This window comes from Neopsephotus bourkii, unplaced genomic scaffold (assembly GCF_033783945.1).
Source record: "Neopsephotus bourkii isolate Nb327-2 ecotype Australia unplaced genomic scaffold, CSIRO-AGI_Nbou_v1 NB_858, whole genome shotgun sequence".
In the NCBI taxonomy this organism is placed as follows: Eukaryota; Metazoa; Chordata; class Aves; order Psittaciformes; family Psittacidae; genus Neopsephotus; species Neopsephotus bourkii.
This window is the reverse complement of record NW_026901354.1, coordinates 3,696-20,892: the sequence shown is the minus strand read 5'-3', so window position 1 is coordinate 20,892 and position 17,197 is coordinate 3,696. Positions and strand designations below refer to the sequence as shown.

General features: G+C 69.3%; 1 protein-coding gene across 1 annotated transcript; it reads right to left on the bottom strand.

Annotated features, from left to right (window-relative positions):
• Positions 1-1,216: 1,216 nt before the first annotated feature.
• On the bottom strand, positions 1,217-3,701 carry LOC133213947 (mucin-5AC-like). Its single transcript, XM_061356552.1, is given in 4 exon segments — positions 1,217-1,564; positions 2,384-2,443; positions 2,446-3,559; positions 3,655-3,701. Coding segments are annotated over 4 exon segments (1,569 nt in total).
• Positions 3,702-17,197: the final 13,496 nt, after the last annotated feature.

Sequence of the window (17,197 nt, the reverse complement as noted above, 5' to 3'; positions counted from 1 at the left end):
AGGCAAACCAACAGGAAACCAGCAGGAAACCAGGCAAACCAACAGGAAACCAGGCAAACCAACAGGAAACCAGCAGGAAACCGTTCTGTCTTTTGGATCTAACCACTTAGAGACTCTTTTATAATCAACCCGCCGCTTCACCCCACTCCCCAAGGAGGAGAGGACCCTTTCCCGCGGCCAGGCTGGCGGAGGAGGAGGACGCTGCCAGCACCGCGCACCCACGCTCCACACCAGCACCGGAGCTGCCGCTCTGCCCCGGCACCGCGGCGCCGCTGCCCCCACCGTAAGTGCGGCCCCACCGCGCTCCTGCCCTTCGCCCGCCGAGAGCTGCTGCCGCCTCCGCCAGCCCATGGGCACCGCGCTTGGCTCCGGCGCTGCGCTGGGTCCTGCCGTGAGCTCCCGCCACCGCCTGCTGCTGCTCCCTGTGTGCCCGGGGAGGGCTTCGTGCAAGGCCCCGTTCCCGATGCTGGTGCAGTTCAATGAGTTATTAATGAGTTATTAATGAGGGATAATGAACGAGGAATAATGAACAAGGAATGAGCGGGCGCCCGCCAGAGCCCGGTGCCGAGCTCGGCGCTGCCAAACCCCGCCTGCCTCCGTGCGCGGTTCCTGCGCCGCGGTTCCCTGACCGCGGGGGTTCTCTGCGGGCTGTGGAGGCCACAGGACCCCACGGGCACGGGGGGGTGGTGGTACCAGCGCGCGCCCACGTTGGGGCCGCTGGGTTCCTCTGCCCCTCGTGGCGGCTCCGCGGCGCCGGTGCCACCGTAACGCGCTCTCTCTCTGGCAGACGCCCGCCCCCAGCCCCACCGAGGGCGTCGCGGCGCCGCTGGGCTCGCTCCTCACCTGGGTCTCCGGGGTCGGCTGCTTGTGGACGGGCTCGAGGGGACACTGGGACGCGGCGGCGGCTTGGCCGCGCTCACCGGCACAGGTAACGCCGCCCTCTGCGGGTGTTCCCTCTTTGGAGCTGCGGGTGCTGCTGGGGCGGTGCTGGGGCTTCAGGCAGCGCCGGCTCCGTGTGTGCCGAGCCCGGGTGTCCGGGGCTGCCGCTCTCCTCCGGGCATGGCTCGGTGCGGCCTTTGCTGTGGTGCTGCTTGGCGCAGGGCGGGCGCTGCTGGCGTGGGCTCAGGGCTCCATCCCATGAACCGGTCCCCATTGTCTCATCCCATCTCTCTGTTCGCTCTGTTGTAGTGTGGCTGGATGTTCATCCCAACTCCCCTCACCGCTGGCACCGTCCCGGGGCCGCCGGCACCGCGCTGCAGGACACGGGGACGCGCTCCCTCGCCCTTTGCACGCACCAGAGAGCGGGGCCGGTGCTGCCAGAGCCCCCATGCAGTGCCCTGGCATCTCGCCGCGGGTTTCCGCAGCCCTTCTCCTCCTCCCCGCCTGCTCCCATTTGCCACGTGTCCACCGCGTCTCTCGTTCCTCCGCATCCCGTTATTAACATGATGATGATGATGATGATGATGATGATCATGATTACTCTCATTCTGTTTTGCTTTCGCGTGTGATGCCGGTGGCGGTGCCGCGCTGGGCCCTGATATCCCAGTCCATTGGCACCTCCATTCTGGGAGCAGGAACTGACCCCACGGGGTGCTGGCACTGCCACGGGGGGCAGCCCCAGCAGCAGTAAAGGGTGCTCCAACCAGCAGCACCTCCACGTGCTCTGCTCAACCCAGTGCTGCCCTGGTGACGCTGGTGCGGGTTGGTGCTGCCAGCTGCTCTTGGTGCTGTGGGCTGCAGTGATTGTGGTGCAGCACAAGGGGGCTGGGGTAGTGTTGGATGCGATGCTGGATGGTGAGCTGGATGTGGGGTTGGATGTGGGGCTGGATGTGGGATTGGATGTGGGGCTGGATGTGGGGTTGGATGTGGGGTTGGATGCGGGGCTGGATGTGGGGCTGGATGTGGGGCTGGATGTGGGGTTGGATGTGGGGCTGGATGTGGGGTTGGATGTGGGGTTGGATGTGGGGCTGGATGTGGGGCTGGATGTGGGGCTGGATGTGGGGCTGGATGTGGGGCTGGATGTGGGGTTGGATGTGGGGCTGGATGTGGGGCTGGATGTGGGGCTGGATGTGGGGCTGGATGTGGGGTTGGATGTGGGGCTGGATGTGGGGCTGGATGTTGGGCTGGATGTGGGGTTGGATGTGGGGCTGGATGTGGGGTTGGATGTGGGGCTGGATAGGGGGTTGGATGTGGGGCTGGATGTGGTGTTGGATAGGGGATTGGATGCTGGGCTGGATGTGGGGCTGGATGCGGTGTTGGTTGGGGGGTTGGATGCAGTACTGGATGTGGGACTGGATGTGGGATTGGATGTGGGGCTGGATGCGGTTTTGGATAGGGGGTTGGATGTGGGGCTGGATGCGGTGTTCGATAGGGGGTTGGATACTGGGCTGGATGCGGGTCTGGATGCAGTGCTGGATGCGGTGCTGGATGCGGTGTTGGATGGGGGGTGGATGCTGGGCTGGATGCGGTGCTGGATGCGGTGCTGGATGTGCTGTTGGATAGGGGATTGGATGCTGGGCTGGATGCGGGTCTGGATGCATTGCTGGATGTGGTGCTGGATGTGGGATTGGATGTGGGGCTGGATGCAGTGCTGGATGCAGTGCTGGATGTGATGCTGGATGTGGGGTTGGATAGGGGATTGGATGTGGTGTTGGATAGGGGATTGGATGCTGGGCTGGATGCGGGTCTGGATGCGATGCTGGATGCGGTGCTGGACGTGGTGTTGGATAGGGGATTGGATGCTGGGCTGGATGCGGGTCTGGATGCGATGCTAGATGTGGGGTTGGATGTGGGGTTGGATGTGGGGTTGGATGTGGGGTTGGATGTGGGGCTGGATGTGGGGCTGGATGTGGGGCTGGATGTGGGGCTGGATGTGGGGTTGGATGTGGGGTTGGATGTGGGGTTGGATGTGGGGCTGGATGTGGGGTTGGATGTGGGGTTGGATGTGGGGCTGGATGTGGGGTTGGATGTGGGGTTGGATGTGGGGTTGGATGTGGGGCTGGATGTGTGGTTGGATGTGGGGTTGGATGTGGGGTTGGATGTGGGGCTGGATGTGGGGCTGGATGTGTGGTTGGATGTGGGGTTGGATGTGGGGTTGGATGTGGGGCTGGATGTGGGGTTGGATGTGGGGTTGGATGTGGGGCTGGGTGTGGGGTTGGATGTGGGGCTGGATGTGGGGCTGGATGTGTGGTTGGATGTGGGGTTGGATGTGGGGTTGGATGTGGGGCTGGATGTGGGGCTGGATGTGGGGTTGGATGTGGGGTTGGATGTGGGGTTGGATGCAGGGTTGGATGCAGTGCTGCATGCGGGGTTGGATGCAGTGCTGGATGCAGTGCTGGATGCAGGGTTGGATGCGGTGCTGGATGCGGTGCTGGATGCGGTGCTGGATGCAGTGCTGGGTGTAGGGTTGGATGCAGCGTTGGATGCGGTGCTGGATGCAGGGTTGGATGTGCTGGATGCGGTGCTGGATGCGGTGTGGGATGCAGTGCTGGATGCAGGGTTGGATGCGGTGTTGGATGCGGGGTTGGATGCGGGGTTGGATGCAGAAGGTGGGTGGGCGCTACGGTGCCCATGGGGCAGCTCAGGATGGGTCCCACCATGGCCGGTTCCTGCTCTGGGCTTCCCCTAACATTGACCCCCCCAACCACCTCTCACAGACCTGGTACCGCCAGGAGCTGCCGGTGCCCGTGGGTGCCCCCCATGGCCCCGCCCCACAGCGTGGCTGGAACCCCCCAGCTCCCCATGGCCTGAGGGTGCAGCTCCTGTCCCCACTGAGGGCTCCTGGAGCAGCCCTGGGGCCCCTGCACCCCTCAGCCCCCGCTGCCCTTTGGGTCCCTTTGTCTGAGCACCTTCTCCAGGCGTCCTGTGCCACCGCGCATCCCCCCCGGCTGCCCGGGGCTCCCGAGCCCAGAGCACCTCCCCATGGGCAGCAGCGTCCAGATCAGGGCAGCAGCACCGGAGGAGCCATGGGGATGCTCAGGGCAGCAGCGCAGGAGGGACCTGGAGCTGCTGGAGTGAGGCCAGAGGAGCCGTGGGGCTGCTGCAGGGGCTGGAGCAGCTCTGCTCTGGAGCCAGGCTGGGAGAGCTGGGCTGGTGCAGCCTGGAGAAGAGAAGGCTCCTGAAGGGGAGACCCTAGAGCAGCTCCAGTGCCTAAAGGGGATGCAGGGAGCCTGGAGAGGGGCTTGGGACAAGGGCCTGTAGGGCCAGGGCAAGGGGAATGGCTTGAACCTGCCCGAGGGGAGACTGAGCTGAGCTCTTAGGCAGAAGCTCTTCCCTGTGAGGGTGCTGAGGCGCTGGCACAGGGTGCCCAGAGAAGCTGTGGCTGCCCCATCCCTGGCAGTGCTCAAGGCCAGGTTGGACACAGGGGCTCGGAGCACCCTGCTCCAGTGGAAGGGGTCCCTGCCCTGCCTGTGGTTGGAGCTGGAGGAGCTTTGAGGTCTGTTCCAACCCAATCCGGGCTGTGGTTCCATGCACTGGGTAGGGGTGACAGCCCCATCCCATCCCCATTGGGGACCCTGTGACAGGATGTGGCTCCTGCAGACCCGTGCTCTTCCCAGCTCTGCTCCACCCCGGGGCCCAGGCCCCATCACCCCCCTGAGCTGCACCGCAGCCCCTGCAACACCCGGCCAGCGCTGTGCTGCCGCACTCACACACCGGTGTCTGCGCCGTGAAGCCAGCGTCGGCTCTGCCGGTGAAGCCATGCATGCACCCCCTGCAGCCAGACCCGTGCAGCTGCTCCACCGCTGGCCCTGGCTGCAGGCGCTGGCAGGAGGTGCAGGCAGCACTGCAGGACACAGCCCACGGCTCTGGCAGCCGCTGGGGGGCACCAGCCCCAGGTGTGCGGGGTGCGGGTCCACCCATCCTTGCTCAGGTCTTGTTCTCGGCATCACCATCACCACCATCACCACCAGCACCATCACCACCAGCACCATCACCAGCACCATCACCAGCACCATCAGCACCACCACCATCAGCTCCGTGGCACCACCTCAGCCCGTGTTCACGCCTCACCTCCAGCTCCTGGCAGCGCCCACGCGCCCGTGCCCGCTCCTCACTGCACCCTGGCTGCACCGCCCAGGGCTGCGCTCGCTGCCGAGCACCGGGCACCAGGCACTGGGCACCGGGCACCAGGCACTGGGCACCGGGCACCGGGCACCGGGCACTGGGCACTGGGCACCGGGCACCGGGCACCGGGCACTGGGCACTGGGCACCGGGCACCGGGCACCGGGCACTGGGCACTGGGCACCGGGCACCAGGCACCGGGCACCGGGCACTGGGCACCGGGCACCGGGCACTGGGCACTGGGCACCGGGCACTGGGCACCGGGCACTGGGCACTGGGCACCGGGCACCGGGCACCGGGCACTGGGCACCGGGCACCGGTCACTGGGCACCAGGCACTGGGCACTGGGCACCAGGCACCAGGCACCGGGCACTGGGCACTGGGCACCGGGCACCGGGCACCGGGCACTGGGCACCAGGCACCGGGCACTGGGCACCGGGCACCCGGCACTGGGCACTGGGCACTGGGCACCGGGCACCGGGCACCGGGCACTGGGCACCGGGCACCGGGCACCGGGCACCGGGCACCGGGCACTGGGCACCGGGCACTGGGCACCAGGCACCGGGCACTGGGCACCGGGCACCGGGCACCGGGCACCGGGCACTGGGCACTGGGCACCGGGCACTGGGCACCGGGCACTGGGCACCAGGCACTGGGCACTGGGCACCAGGCACCAGGCACTGGGCACTGGGCACCGGGCACTGGGCACCAGGCACCGGGCACTGGGCACCAGGCACCAGGCACTGGGCACTGGGCACCGGGCACCGGGCACCGGGCACTGGGCACTGGGCACCGGGCACTGGGCACTGGGCACCGGGCACCGGGCACCGGGCACCGGGCACCAGGCACTGGGCACTGGGCACCGGGCACCAGGCACCGAGCACTGGGCACCAGGCACCGGGCACCGGGCACCGGGCACCCTTCACCCTCCTCGCTGCCGGCTGCAGCCTGCCCCGGCCCTGCTCTCACTGCACCCGCTCTGGGATGCGGTGCGGGGCCGCTTGTGCCAACGCCGCCATGGCCCGAGGGTCGCGGCGCATCCCAGCACCTTCACCCGGTGCCTCAGGTGCCGCAGCCCCATGGCGGGGCCATGGCATGGGCCCAGCATCCCCACTGTCCCCAAGCATCTCCTGCTCTCCCTGCAGCCCCACGGCGCTGCCGAGGCCACCGGCGCCACCGGACCCCCTGGAGCCAGCTTTGAGGGGTCACCACCGCATGGGGAGCCCACGGCAAGGTACGGCACGGCCGCAGCGCCGCAGCAGGGTCTGTGTGTGCATGGGGGCACTGCGGTGACCGGGATCCTGCAGCAGGACTGGGGCACGGTGGGGAACAGCCCTGGGGTGAGCAGCCCCATAGCCCCATCACAGCCCCACTGCAGCCCCATAGCCCCATCACAGCCCCACTGCAGCCCCACAGCCCCATCACAGCCCCACTGCAGCCCCATAGCCCCATCACAGCCCCACTGCAGCCCCATAGCCCCATCACAGCCCCACTGCAGCCCCACAGCCCCATCACAGCCCCACTGCAGCCCCATAGCCCCATCACAGCCCCACTGCAGCCCCATAGCCCCATCACAGCCCCACTGCAGCCCCATAGCCCCATCACAGCCCCACTGCAGCCCCACAGCCCCATCACAGCCCCACTGCAGCCCCACAGCCCCATCACAGCCCCACTGCAGCCCCACAGCCCCATCACAGCCCCACTGCAGCCCCATAGCCCCCCTCGTCACCATTGTCACAGTGTCCCTGCTGTCCCTGCAGCTCGCGGCTGGAGGTGCAGCACCGGCTGCAGGCCCTGCGGCACTGGCTCGATGCAGTGGAGCGGCAGCTGCCAGCGCTGCAGGTAAAAGGGAATGACCCGGCCACGGCGCCAGAGGGGAGAGGGGGGGACACTGACAAGGACAACTGGGGACGTGCCAGCACCGCGCCGATGCAGCTGGTGACATGGGCCTGCTGCTGCTGGTGCCATGGTCCTGCTGGTGTCATGGGTCCTGCTGTGCTGGTGATGCAGGTCCTGCACCTCCTGGTGCCATGGGTCCTGCTGGTGTCATGGGTCCTGCTGTGCTGGTGATGCAGGTCCTGCACCTCCTGGTGCCATGGGTCCTGCTGGTGTCATGGGTCCTGCTGTGCTGGTGATGCAGGTCCTGCACCTCCTGGTGCCATGGTCCTGCTGGTGCCATGGGTCCTGCTGTGCTGGTGATGCAGGTCCTGCTGGTGCCATGGGTCCTGCACCTCCTGGTGCCATGGTCCTGCTGGTGCCATGGGTCCTGCTGTGCTGGTAACACAGGTCCTGGCACTGCTGGTGCCATGGTCCTGCTGGTGCCATGGGTCCTGCTGTGCTGGTGATGCCGGTCCTGCTCCCAGCCCCCCAACACCAGGCTTGGAGCCTTTGGTCCCTGTGGCCGTGCTGCTGCTTGTGGCACCGCATCCTCCGAGCCCTGTGGGCACCGGGGACACTTCGGTACCAGGAGCAGCTGCGTGCTGCAGCGCTGCAGGGCAGGCACTGTGTGCGGCACCGGGTCCCCTTCCCATGGGGGATGTGCAGTGGGCAAGGAGCGTGCAGACGGGTCCCCTGCCCATGCAAGGGGGCTGCAGCCATGCTTCGGCAATGTGCAGGCGTGTGATGGGGGTGCAGCCATGCACAGGATGAGTGCAGCCATGTCCCCTGCCCATACAGGGTGTGCAGCCATGCATGGGGGTATATCCATGCACAGGATGAGTGCAGCCATGTCCCCTGCCCATACAGGGTGTGCAGCCATGCGCAGGGGTACTCCCATGCACAGGCTGTGTGCAGCCATGCACAGGGGTACATCCATGCACAGGATGTGTGCAGCCATGCACAGGGGTACACCCATGCACAGGCTGTGTGCAGCCATGCACAGGGGTACATCCATGCACAGGATGTGTGCAGCCATGCACAGGGGTACATCCGTGCACAGGATGTGTGCAGCCATGCACAGGGGTACATCCGTGCACAGGATCATGCAGCCATGCACAGGGGTACATCCCTGTACAGGATGTGTGCAGCCATGCACAGGGGCACATCCTTACACAGGATCATGCAGCCGTGCATGGGGGTACATCCATTCACTGGATGTGTGCAGCCATGCACAGGACACATCCTTACACAGGATCATGCAGCCATGCATGGGGGTATATCCATGCACAGGCTGTGTGCAGCCATACACAACAGTACATCCAGGCACATGCTGTGTGCAGCCATGCAGGGTGTGCAGCCATGCACAAGAGTACACCCATGCACAGGCTGTGTGCAGCCATGCAGAGGCTGTCCCTGCCTGCGCCCCTGCAGCCCCATCCCGCTGTGTGCTCCTGTGCCCGCAGCCGTGCGCTGTCACCTCCCGGATGCAGCTGCGGGGTCAGGTGCAGGGGGCAGATGCTGCAGGAGCACCGGGGGCGCCTCGGCCCCTGTGCAGTGGCTCCAGCACCCGGGGGTCCTGCGGGAGCCACACCCACCGGTGCAGCGGCTCCTGTGCCAGTGCCTGCAGCACGTGCAGGGTGCAGGGTGTGGTGGGGTGGGGTGTGTGTGGTGGTGGGGTTGGTTGTGGGGTTTGGTGTTGGTGGGGTACATAGTGCATGGCACATGGTGCAGGGTGCAGAGTGCAGGGTACATGGTACATGATGCATGGTGCAGGGTATGTTACACGGTGCATGGTGCATGGTGCAGGGTGCGTGGTACATGGCACATGGTGCTGCACCCTGTTGCTGCAGCAGGGGGGCTCACTCCATGTGCAGGGCTGCAACAGCAGCAACAGCAGCAGCGTCCTCCCGGCACCGTGGGGCTGTGGAGCTGTGAAGCTGTGCTGGGATGGGGCTGGGATGGGATGGGGCTGTGGGGCTGTGCTCGGTGGGGCCGTGTCGGGGCTGTGATGGGGCCGTGTCGGGGCCGTGCTCGGTGGGGCCGCGCTGGGGCCGTGTCGGGGCTGTGCTGGGGCCGTGTCGGGGCCGTGCTCGGTGGGGCCGCGCTGGGGCCGTGTCGGGGCTGTGATGGGGCTGTGACGGGGCCGCGTCTCCCCGTTGTCCGTCGCCGCTGTGGGTCCGCGGTGCCGCTCGGGGTCAGCGCCGCGGTGTCCCCGTGGGGCTCCGCCGCTCGGGGGGGGGGACGGGACGGGACACGGGCGGGGCGGGGGGCGGGGCCGGGCGGGGGCGGGGCCGGCGGCGCTGGCGCGAGCCCCGGGGGTTTCCCCGGTAACGGCTCCGGCTCGCGTCGGGGGGGGAGGGGCGGGGGTCAGCGGGGGCAGCGCCGGTACCGGAGCGTCCCGCCGGGCCCCGCCCCCCCAGCGCGCGCGAACAAAGGCGGGACCCGCCCCGACCCCCCCCGGTACCGGCGCCCCCCGGAGCCCCCCCGGAGCCCCGGACCCGGCTCCGGCTCCGCCGCGGTGAGTGCGGGGGGGAGGGGGGCAGCGCGCGGGGCCGGGGGCGCGCGGGGCGGGCGCGGGGCGGGTGCGGGGAGCGCGCGCGGGGCTCCGGTACCGGCGCTGCCCTCGAGCCCCGGGGCACGGAGGGGGCGAGGCTGCGGGGCGGGCACACGCGCGGGAGCGAGGGGCGGCGGCGGGTGCGGGTGCGGGTGGGGCTGCCCCTGCCTGCTCCCACCTGGTGGATGCGCGCTCCCAGCCCCGCACCCCGCCTCGTGCGTCCCCGCATCCCCTCGTGCATCCCTGCATCCCGTCATGCACCCCCTCATGTATCCCCTTGTGCATCCCTGCATCCCCTCGTGCATGCCTGCATCCCCTCATGCATCCCCTTGTGCATCCCCGCATCCCCTCGTGCATCCCCTCGTGCACCCCCACATCCCCTCATTCACCCCTGCATCCTCTCATGCATCCCTGCATCCCCTCATCCATCCCCACATCCCCTCATCCATCCCTGCATCCCCTCATGCATCCCTGCATCCCCTCATTCACCCCTACATTCCCCCACCCTTCCACTCCCACATCCAGCCCCACATGCTCAGCCCCACACCCTTCCATGGGCCCCACAGCAGCAGGTGGCTCCACTATAACCCAACGGCACAAAGCAGCACCAGGCAGGAGCCCGAGCCCGGTGCTGGTGCAGCCGTGGCACCGCATGCACTGAGTGGTGTTGACGCCAGGAGGCCCCGGCTCAGTGCCAGTGACCCCTGGGCAGCACCAGGGCGCAGGGCACTGCGGTGGCTCTGGTAACGGGCGTCCCTGTGGCTCGTTGCAGGCTGGAGCTGGTGCCGGTGCCGGTGCCATGGGGAACTCAGTGACCCGCCCTGGCTGCCTGGGCCAGCGGCGCCGGCGCTCAACAGAGCCGCAGCCCCGGGACGCGGTGCCGGACGCGGTGCAGAACGGCTGGAGTGCGGCCGCCGGTGCCAGCGGGGGCCGGAAGCACAGCCCAGTGCCGGTGCAGAACGGCAGCACCGCGTGTGTCCCGGTGCCGGCTGCAGCCTGGACCCCCCCCGCGCACTGCGGCGCATGGGGCTGGGCCCCTGGCACCCGGCGGGAGGTGACGGAGGTGACGGAGGTGACCGAGACCATCGTCACCGAGATCGTGGAGGTGACGCAGTACCCGGGCGCCGAGGCCCTGCTCACCGCCTCTGGCACCGAGCGCCGGGGGGACGCGGATGCCACAGAGGTGACCGCGGGCAGGGACCGTCGCCACCGCCGGCGCCACGCTGGGAGCCTGGGCCCTTGGCTGCCATGGGGCTGCTGGCCGCTGGCTGCGGCGCAGGGGCCTGCTGGTGCTGCAGGATGGGTCCAGCCCCGGCGCTGGCAGCGCCTCCCTTCACCCGCTGAGCAGGAGCGGGGCTGGGGCTCAGCCTCGTGTCCCCCACAGGTCGCGCCAGAGGAGGCTGCGTTGGCGGCGCTGGTGGCGGGGGATCGGGCGCAGGAGTCGCCGCAGGCGCTGCTGGCCTGGGTGGCCGACATGGAGGAGCTGGTGGGCAACCAGAGGCCGCCATCGGCCGAGGCCAAGGTGGTGAAGGCGCAGCTGCAGGAGCAGAAGGTGCGGAGGTGCCACAGCTGCAGCGCTGCCGGCGCTGCCCCACGGCGCTCTGGTGTGGCGCAGGGGGTGGTTGCAGCGCCGTGTCCTGCCGTGTTGCAGCTGCTGCAGCGGCTGCTGGAGGAGCGGCGGCCGCGCGTGGAGCTGGTGCTGCAGGACGGGTCCGGGGCCCTGGTGCGTGACAGCGGCACCGGCACCGGCACCGGCGCCCTCGGCGAGAGGTGGGAGCGGCTGGTGCAGGAGGCAGGAGCCAGGTGGGTCCGGCCAGGCCGCGAGGGAGGAGCCGGCCCCGTTGCGGCCGCGGTGGCACCGCCGCCAGCCCTGGCTAACGCGGGTCCCACCAGGTCGGGCCGCCTGGAGCGGATCCTGCCCGCGGCGCTGCGCTTCCAGGAGGCCGCCGGTTCCTTCCAGGAGTGGCTGGGAGCGGCGGAGCGGAGGCTGGCGCAGCTGTGGCGCGCCGAGGGCTGCGGGGACGTGCAGGCCGCGCATCGGCAGAGCCAGGTGGGGGCAGGCGGGCGCAGGGGGGGGGTGCTGGGGCCGGTGGCCGCTGAGGTGACCGCATCGTGTGACAGGAGCTGTGCCAGGAGGTCGGTGCGCGGCTGGGGGAGCTGGACAGTGCTTTGGCAAGCGGGCAGCAGCTCCTGGCCATGGTCACGGGTGAGCGGGGACGGGCACTGGGTGCTGCGGGGACGGGCACTGGGTTCTGCGGGGACGGGCACTGGCTGCTGCGGGGAGGGGCACTGGGTACTGCGGGGACAGGCACTGGGTGCTGCGGGGACGGGCACTGGGTGCTGCGGGGACGGGCACTGGGTTCTGCGGGGACGGGCACTGGGTGCTGCGGGGACGGGCACTGGGTTCTGCGGGGACGGGCACTGGGTGCTGCGGGGACGGGCACTGGGTGCTGCGGGGACGGGCACTGGGTGCTGCGGGGACGGGCACTGGGTGCTGCGGGGACGGGCACTGGGTGCTGAGGGGACGGGCACTGGGTGCTGCGGGGAGGGGCACTGGGTGCTGCGGGGACGGGCACTGGGTGCTGCAGGGACGGGCACTGGGTGCTGCGGGGACGGGCACTGGGTGCTGCGGGGACGGGCACTGGGTGCTGCAGGGACAGGCACTGGGTGCTGCGGGGACGGGCACTGGGTGCTGCGGGGACGGGCACTGGGTGCTGCGGGGACGGGCACTGGGTGCTGCGGGGGCGGGCACTGGGTGCTGCGGGGACGGGCACTGGGTGCTGCGGGGACGGGCACTGGGTGCTGCGGGGACAGGCACTGGGTGCTGCAGGGACGGGCACTGGGTGTTGCGGGGGCTCTGTTGGCGCTGCAGCGCAGGCTGGGGCATGGAGCCAGGGGCAGGCCTGCGCCGGTGCTGCCAGCGGCTGCGGTGCTGCTGCAGGGGAGGAGGCGCAGGTGGTGCAGGAGAAGCTGGAGTCGCTGCGGGCGCGGTACCTCATCGTGTGCCGGAGCAGCGCCGACGCCGCGCAGCGCCTGGGGCAGACGCTGGAGGCCTCGTCCCGCCTGGACACGGTGCAGGAGGACCTGGTGCTCTGGCTGAGCCGCATGGAGCAGGAACCGGCCGGTGGTGACGGCGCCGACCACGGAGAGAAGGTGCCGGCTGTGCCGGGGGCTCCGTGCCGCAGGGGGGGGTGCTCACAGCAGGAGCAGTGTGACCATGGTGGCGGTGCTGGTGTCCCTGTGCCACAGCTGGAGCAGCTCCTGGAGGCGCAGCTGGGCTGCACAACCGCACTTGCCGCAGTCATGGAGCAGCCGGGGCCGGTGCCGTTGGACGCCGCGGTGCTGCGCGCGCAGCTCGAAGAGCACAAGGTGGGACTGCGGCAAAGCAGGGCCTGGAGCCCCTGCGCGTGGCCCCAGCACCAGTGCAAGCGCTGTGTCCCCTGCAGCTCCTGTCAGCTGAGGTCCTGCACCGCCGCGCGCTGCTGGAGCGGCTGCTGCGCGTCACCGACCCGCTGCTGCGCCGCATCCCTGACCCGCTGCGGCAGCGCCTGCAGGTGAGCGGCGCCGGGGCGCTGGGGGGGATGCGGTGGTGGTGCCGCTGCAGCAATGCCCATGCCCTGCATCACTGCGTGTGTCGGCAGCCATCGATGCAGGCGCTGCGGGAGCGCATGGAGCAGGTCTGGCAGCGCTGCGGGGCCCGCGGCGAGCAGCTGGAGCAGGCGCAGGCGCTGCTGGCGCAGTTCACGGAGGCGCAGGGGGAGCTGCAGCCCTGGCTGCAGGAGGCGCAGGCGGCCACGCTGCAGCTCGCACCCAGCACCATCGACTGCAACGGCTTCAAGGACAAGCAGCAGCTGCTGCAGGTGAGGGGGTGGCGGGCGGGGGGCGGTGATGGGCAAGGGGCGATGGGAGGGCTGGGTGCGGGGCAGCTGCAGCAGCGGTGGGCGGCCCCTGCAGCGTCCTGTGCCCGCAGAGCCTGCGCGAGGCGCTGGCTGAGCACCGGCCGCTGCTGGGGAAGCTGCAGCGCGTTGCGGCGCAGCTGCAGGAGCTGAGCCCGGAGCAGGCGGCACCGTTCCGGCAGCGCTGCAGCGAGGCTGAGGAGCTCTACGGCTGCATCCGGCAGCGCCTGCACCAGGCAGCCGCGCTGCTCGAGGATGCTCTGCCGCGGTACAGCCAGGTACGGAGCGGGGCTGGGGCTGGGGCTGGGGGCACGCTGCTGGCGCCACGAGTCACCGGGGCTGCCGTGTCCCCACAGCTCTCAGAGCGCATGGACGTGCTGCGGGAGTGCCTGGAGCGGCTGCAGCGGCGCCTGCAGAGCCAGCCCGGTGCCCGCGGGGATGCGGTGCAGCTGCGGGAGCAGCTCCAGGACAACGCATTGGCACTGGCAGAGCTGGAGCAGCTCGGGGCTGCCCTGGCCACGGTTCAGGCGCAGGGCGAGGAGCTGCTGGGCAGCGTGCAGGAGGCCGGCTGCGGTGCTGCGGCTGCAGGTGTGCGCGTGCCATGGGGATGGAGCACGGCCCCAGCAGGGGTCCTTGTGCAGGGTCCCAGTGCTGCTGCAAGGGGCCAGTGCTGGGTCCCGGTCCCAGTGTGGGGTGCTCGCACCGGGGGTGCAGTGCTGATGCAAGATCCTGGTGCAGGGTTCTAGGTCCCAGTGTGGGGTGCTAGCACCGGGGGTGCAGTGCTGATGCAAGATCCTGGTGCAGGGCTGTAGGTCCCAGTGTGGGGTGCTCGCACCGGGGGTGCGGTGCTGATGCAAGATCCTGGTGCAGGGCTGTAGGTCCCAGTGTGGGGTGCTCGCACCGGGGGTGCGGTGCTGATGCAAGATCCTGGTGCAGGGCTGTAGGTCCCAGTGTGGGGTGCTCGCACCGGGGGTGCGGTGCTGATGCAAGATCCTGGTGCAGGGCTGTAGGTCCCAGTGTGGGGTGCTCGCACCGGGGGTGCAGTGCTGATGCAAGATCCTGGTGCAGGGCTGTAGGTCCCAGTGTGGGGTGCTCGCACCGGGGGTGCGGTGCTGATGCAAGATCCTGGTGCAGGGTTCTAGGTCCCAGTGTGGGGTGCTCGCACCGGGGGTGCAGTGCTGATGCAAGATCCTGGTGCAGGGTTCTAGGTCCCAGTGTGGGGTGCTCGCACCGGGGGTGCAGTGCTGATGCAAGATCCTGGTGCAGGGTTCTAGGTCCCAGTGTGGGGCTGCGGGGTCTCGGTGCTGCTGTTGTGTTCTGGTGCTCAGTGCAGGGTCCTGGTGCAGGGGCCTGGTGCAGTTCCAGCCCGAGCTGCAGCGCAAGCGCCGCTGCTGTCCCCGCAGGGCTGCAGGAGAGGCCGGCGCAGCTGCAGGCGCAGTGGGGGTCCCTGCGGCGCCGGTGCCGGGAGCGGGAGCAGTGGCTGCAGGATGCGCTGCCGCTGGCAGAGCGGTTCTGGCAGGGCCTGGCCGAGCTGGCGGCGGCGCTGAGCGACGCCCAGCACCTGCTGCTGGCGCTGGAGGATGCCGGCGGTGACAGCGAGGACACCCCCGAGCCTGAGGCCATCCGTGCCCGGCTGCGCTCCATGCAGGTATGGGCTGCGGCTGAGGGCAGCGCTGCAAGAGCAGGCATGCAGGATGGGTACCCCCATGACACAGGCAGTGCCGCAGCGTGGGCAGCCCCATGGCGCAGGCAGTGCTGCAGCATGGGCAGCCCCATTGCATGAGTACTCCAATGGCGCAGGCATGGGCAGCCCCATGGCGCAGGCAGTGCCGCAGCGTGGGCAGCCCCATGGCGCAGGCAGTGCTGCAGCTTGGGCAGACCCATTGCATGAGTACTCCAATGGCACAGGCATGGGCAGCCTCATGGCGCAGGCAGTGCTGCAGCATGGGCAGACCCATCGCATGAGTACTCCAATGGCACAGGCATGGGCAGCCCCATGGCGCAGGCAGTGCTGCAGCATGGGCAGACCCATCGCATGAGTACTCCAATGGTGCAGGCATGGCCAGCCCCGTGGCCCAGGCAGTGCTGCAGCATGGGCAGACCCATTGCATGCGTAGTCCAATGGCGCAGGCATGGCCAGCCCCGTGGCCCAGGCAGTGCTGCAGCATGGGCAGACCCATTGCATGAGTAGCCCAATGGCACAGGCATGGGCACCCTCATGGCGCAGGCAGTGCCGCAGCATGGGCAGACCCATTGCATGAGTAGCCCAATGGCACAGGCATGGGCAGCCTCATGGTTTGGGCAGCTTCATGGCACAGTCAGTGCTGCAACATGGGCAGCACCATGGTGCAGGCAGCCCCACTGCCATGGGGCACTGTTCCCATGCACATTGCATGGGCAGTGGTGCAGCATGGGCAGCCCCATGGCACAGGCATTGCCACAGCATGGGCAGCCTCATAGCACAGGCAGCACCAGCAGTGCCGCGGCACAGGCAGTGCCTCCACTTGGCACCAGCAGTGCTGCCCCTGGCACCAGCAGTGCTGCCCATGGCACCGGCAGTGCTGCCCCTGGCACCGGCAGTGCTGCCCATGGCACCAGTGGTGCTGCCCCTGGCACCAGCGGTGTTGCCCATGACACCAGCAGTGCTGCCCATGGCACCAGCGGTGCTGCCCATGGCACCAGCAGTGCTGCCCCTGGCACCAGCGGTGCTGCCCATGACACCAGCGGTGCTGCCCATGGCACCGGCAGTGCTGCCCCTGGCACCAGCGGTGCTGCCCATAGCACCATCAGTGCTGCCCATGGCACCAGCGGTGCTGCCCATGGCACCATCAGTGCTGCCCATGGCACCAGCGGTGCTGCCCATGGCACCAGCGGTGCTGCCCATGGCACCGGCAGTGCTGCCCCTGGCACCGGCAGTGCTGCCCATGGCACCGGCGGTGCTGCCCATGGCACCAGCGGTGCTGCCCATGGCGCCAGCGGTGCTGCCCATGGCACCAGCGGTGCTGCCCATGGCACCAGCAGTGCTGCCCATGGCACCAGTGCTGCCCATGGCACCAGCGGTGCTGCCCATGGCACCAGCGGTGCTGCCCATGGCACCAGCGGTGCTGCCCCTGGCACCATCAGTGCTGCCCATGGCACCAGCGGTGCTGCCCCTGGCACCATCAGTGCTGCCCATGGCACCAGCGGTGCTGCCCATGGCACCAGCGGTGCTGCCCATGGCACCAGCGGTGCTGCCCCTGGCACCATCAGTGCTGCCCATGGCACCAGCGGTGCTGCCCCTGGCACCATCAGTGCTGCCCATGGCACCAGCGGTGCTGCCCATGGCACCAGCGGTGCTGCCCATGGCACCAGCGGTGCTGCCCCTGGCACCATCAGTGCTGCCCATGGCACCAGCGGTGCTGCCCCTGGCACCATCAGTGCTGCCCATGGCACCAGCGGTGCTGCCCATGGCACCAGCGGTGCTGCCCATGGCACCAGCGGTGCTGCCCCTGGCACCATCAGTGCTGCCCATGGCACCAGCGGTGCTGCCCCTGGCACCATCAGTGCTGCCCATGGCACCAGCGGTGCTGCCCATGGCACCAGCGGTGCTGCCCATGGCACCAGCGGTGCTGCCCCTGGCACCATCAGTGCTGCCCATGGCACCAGCGGTGCTGCCCATGGCACCAGCGGTGCTGCCCCTGGCACCAGCAGTGCTGCCCATGGCACCAGCAGTGCTGCCCATGGCACTGGTAGTGCTGCCCCTGGCACAGGCCGCCCCCTGGCACCAGCGGTGCTGCCCATGGCACAGGCCGCCCCTGGCAGGGGCAG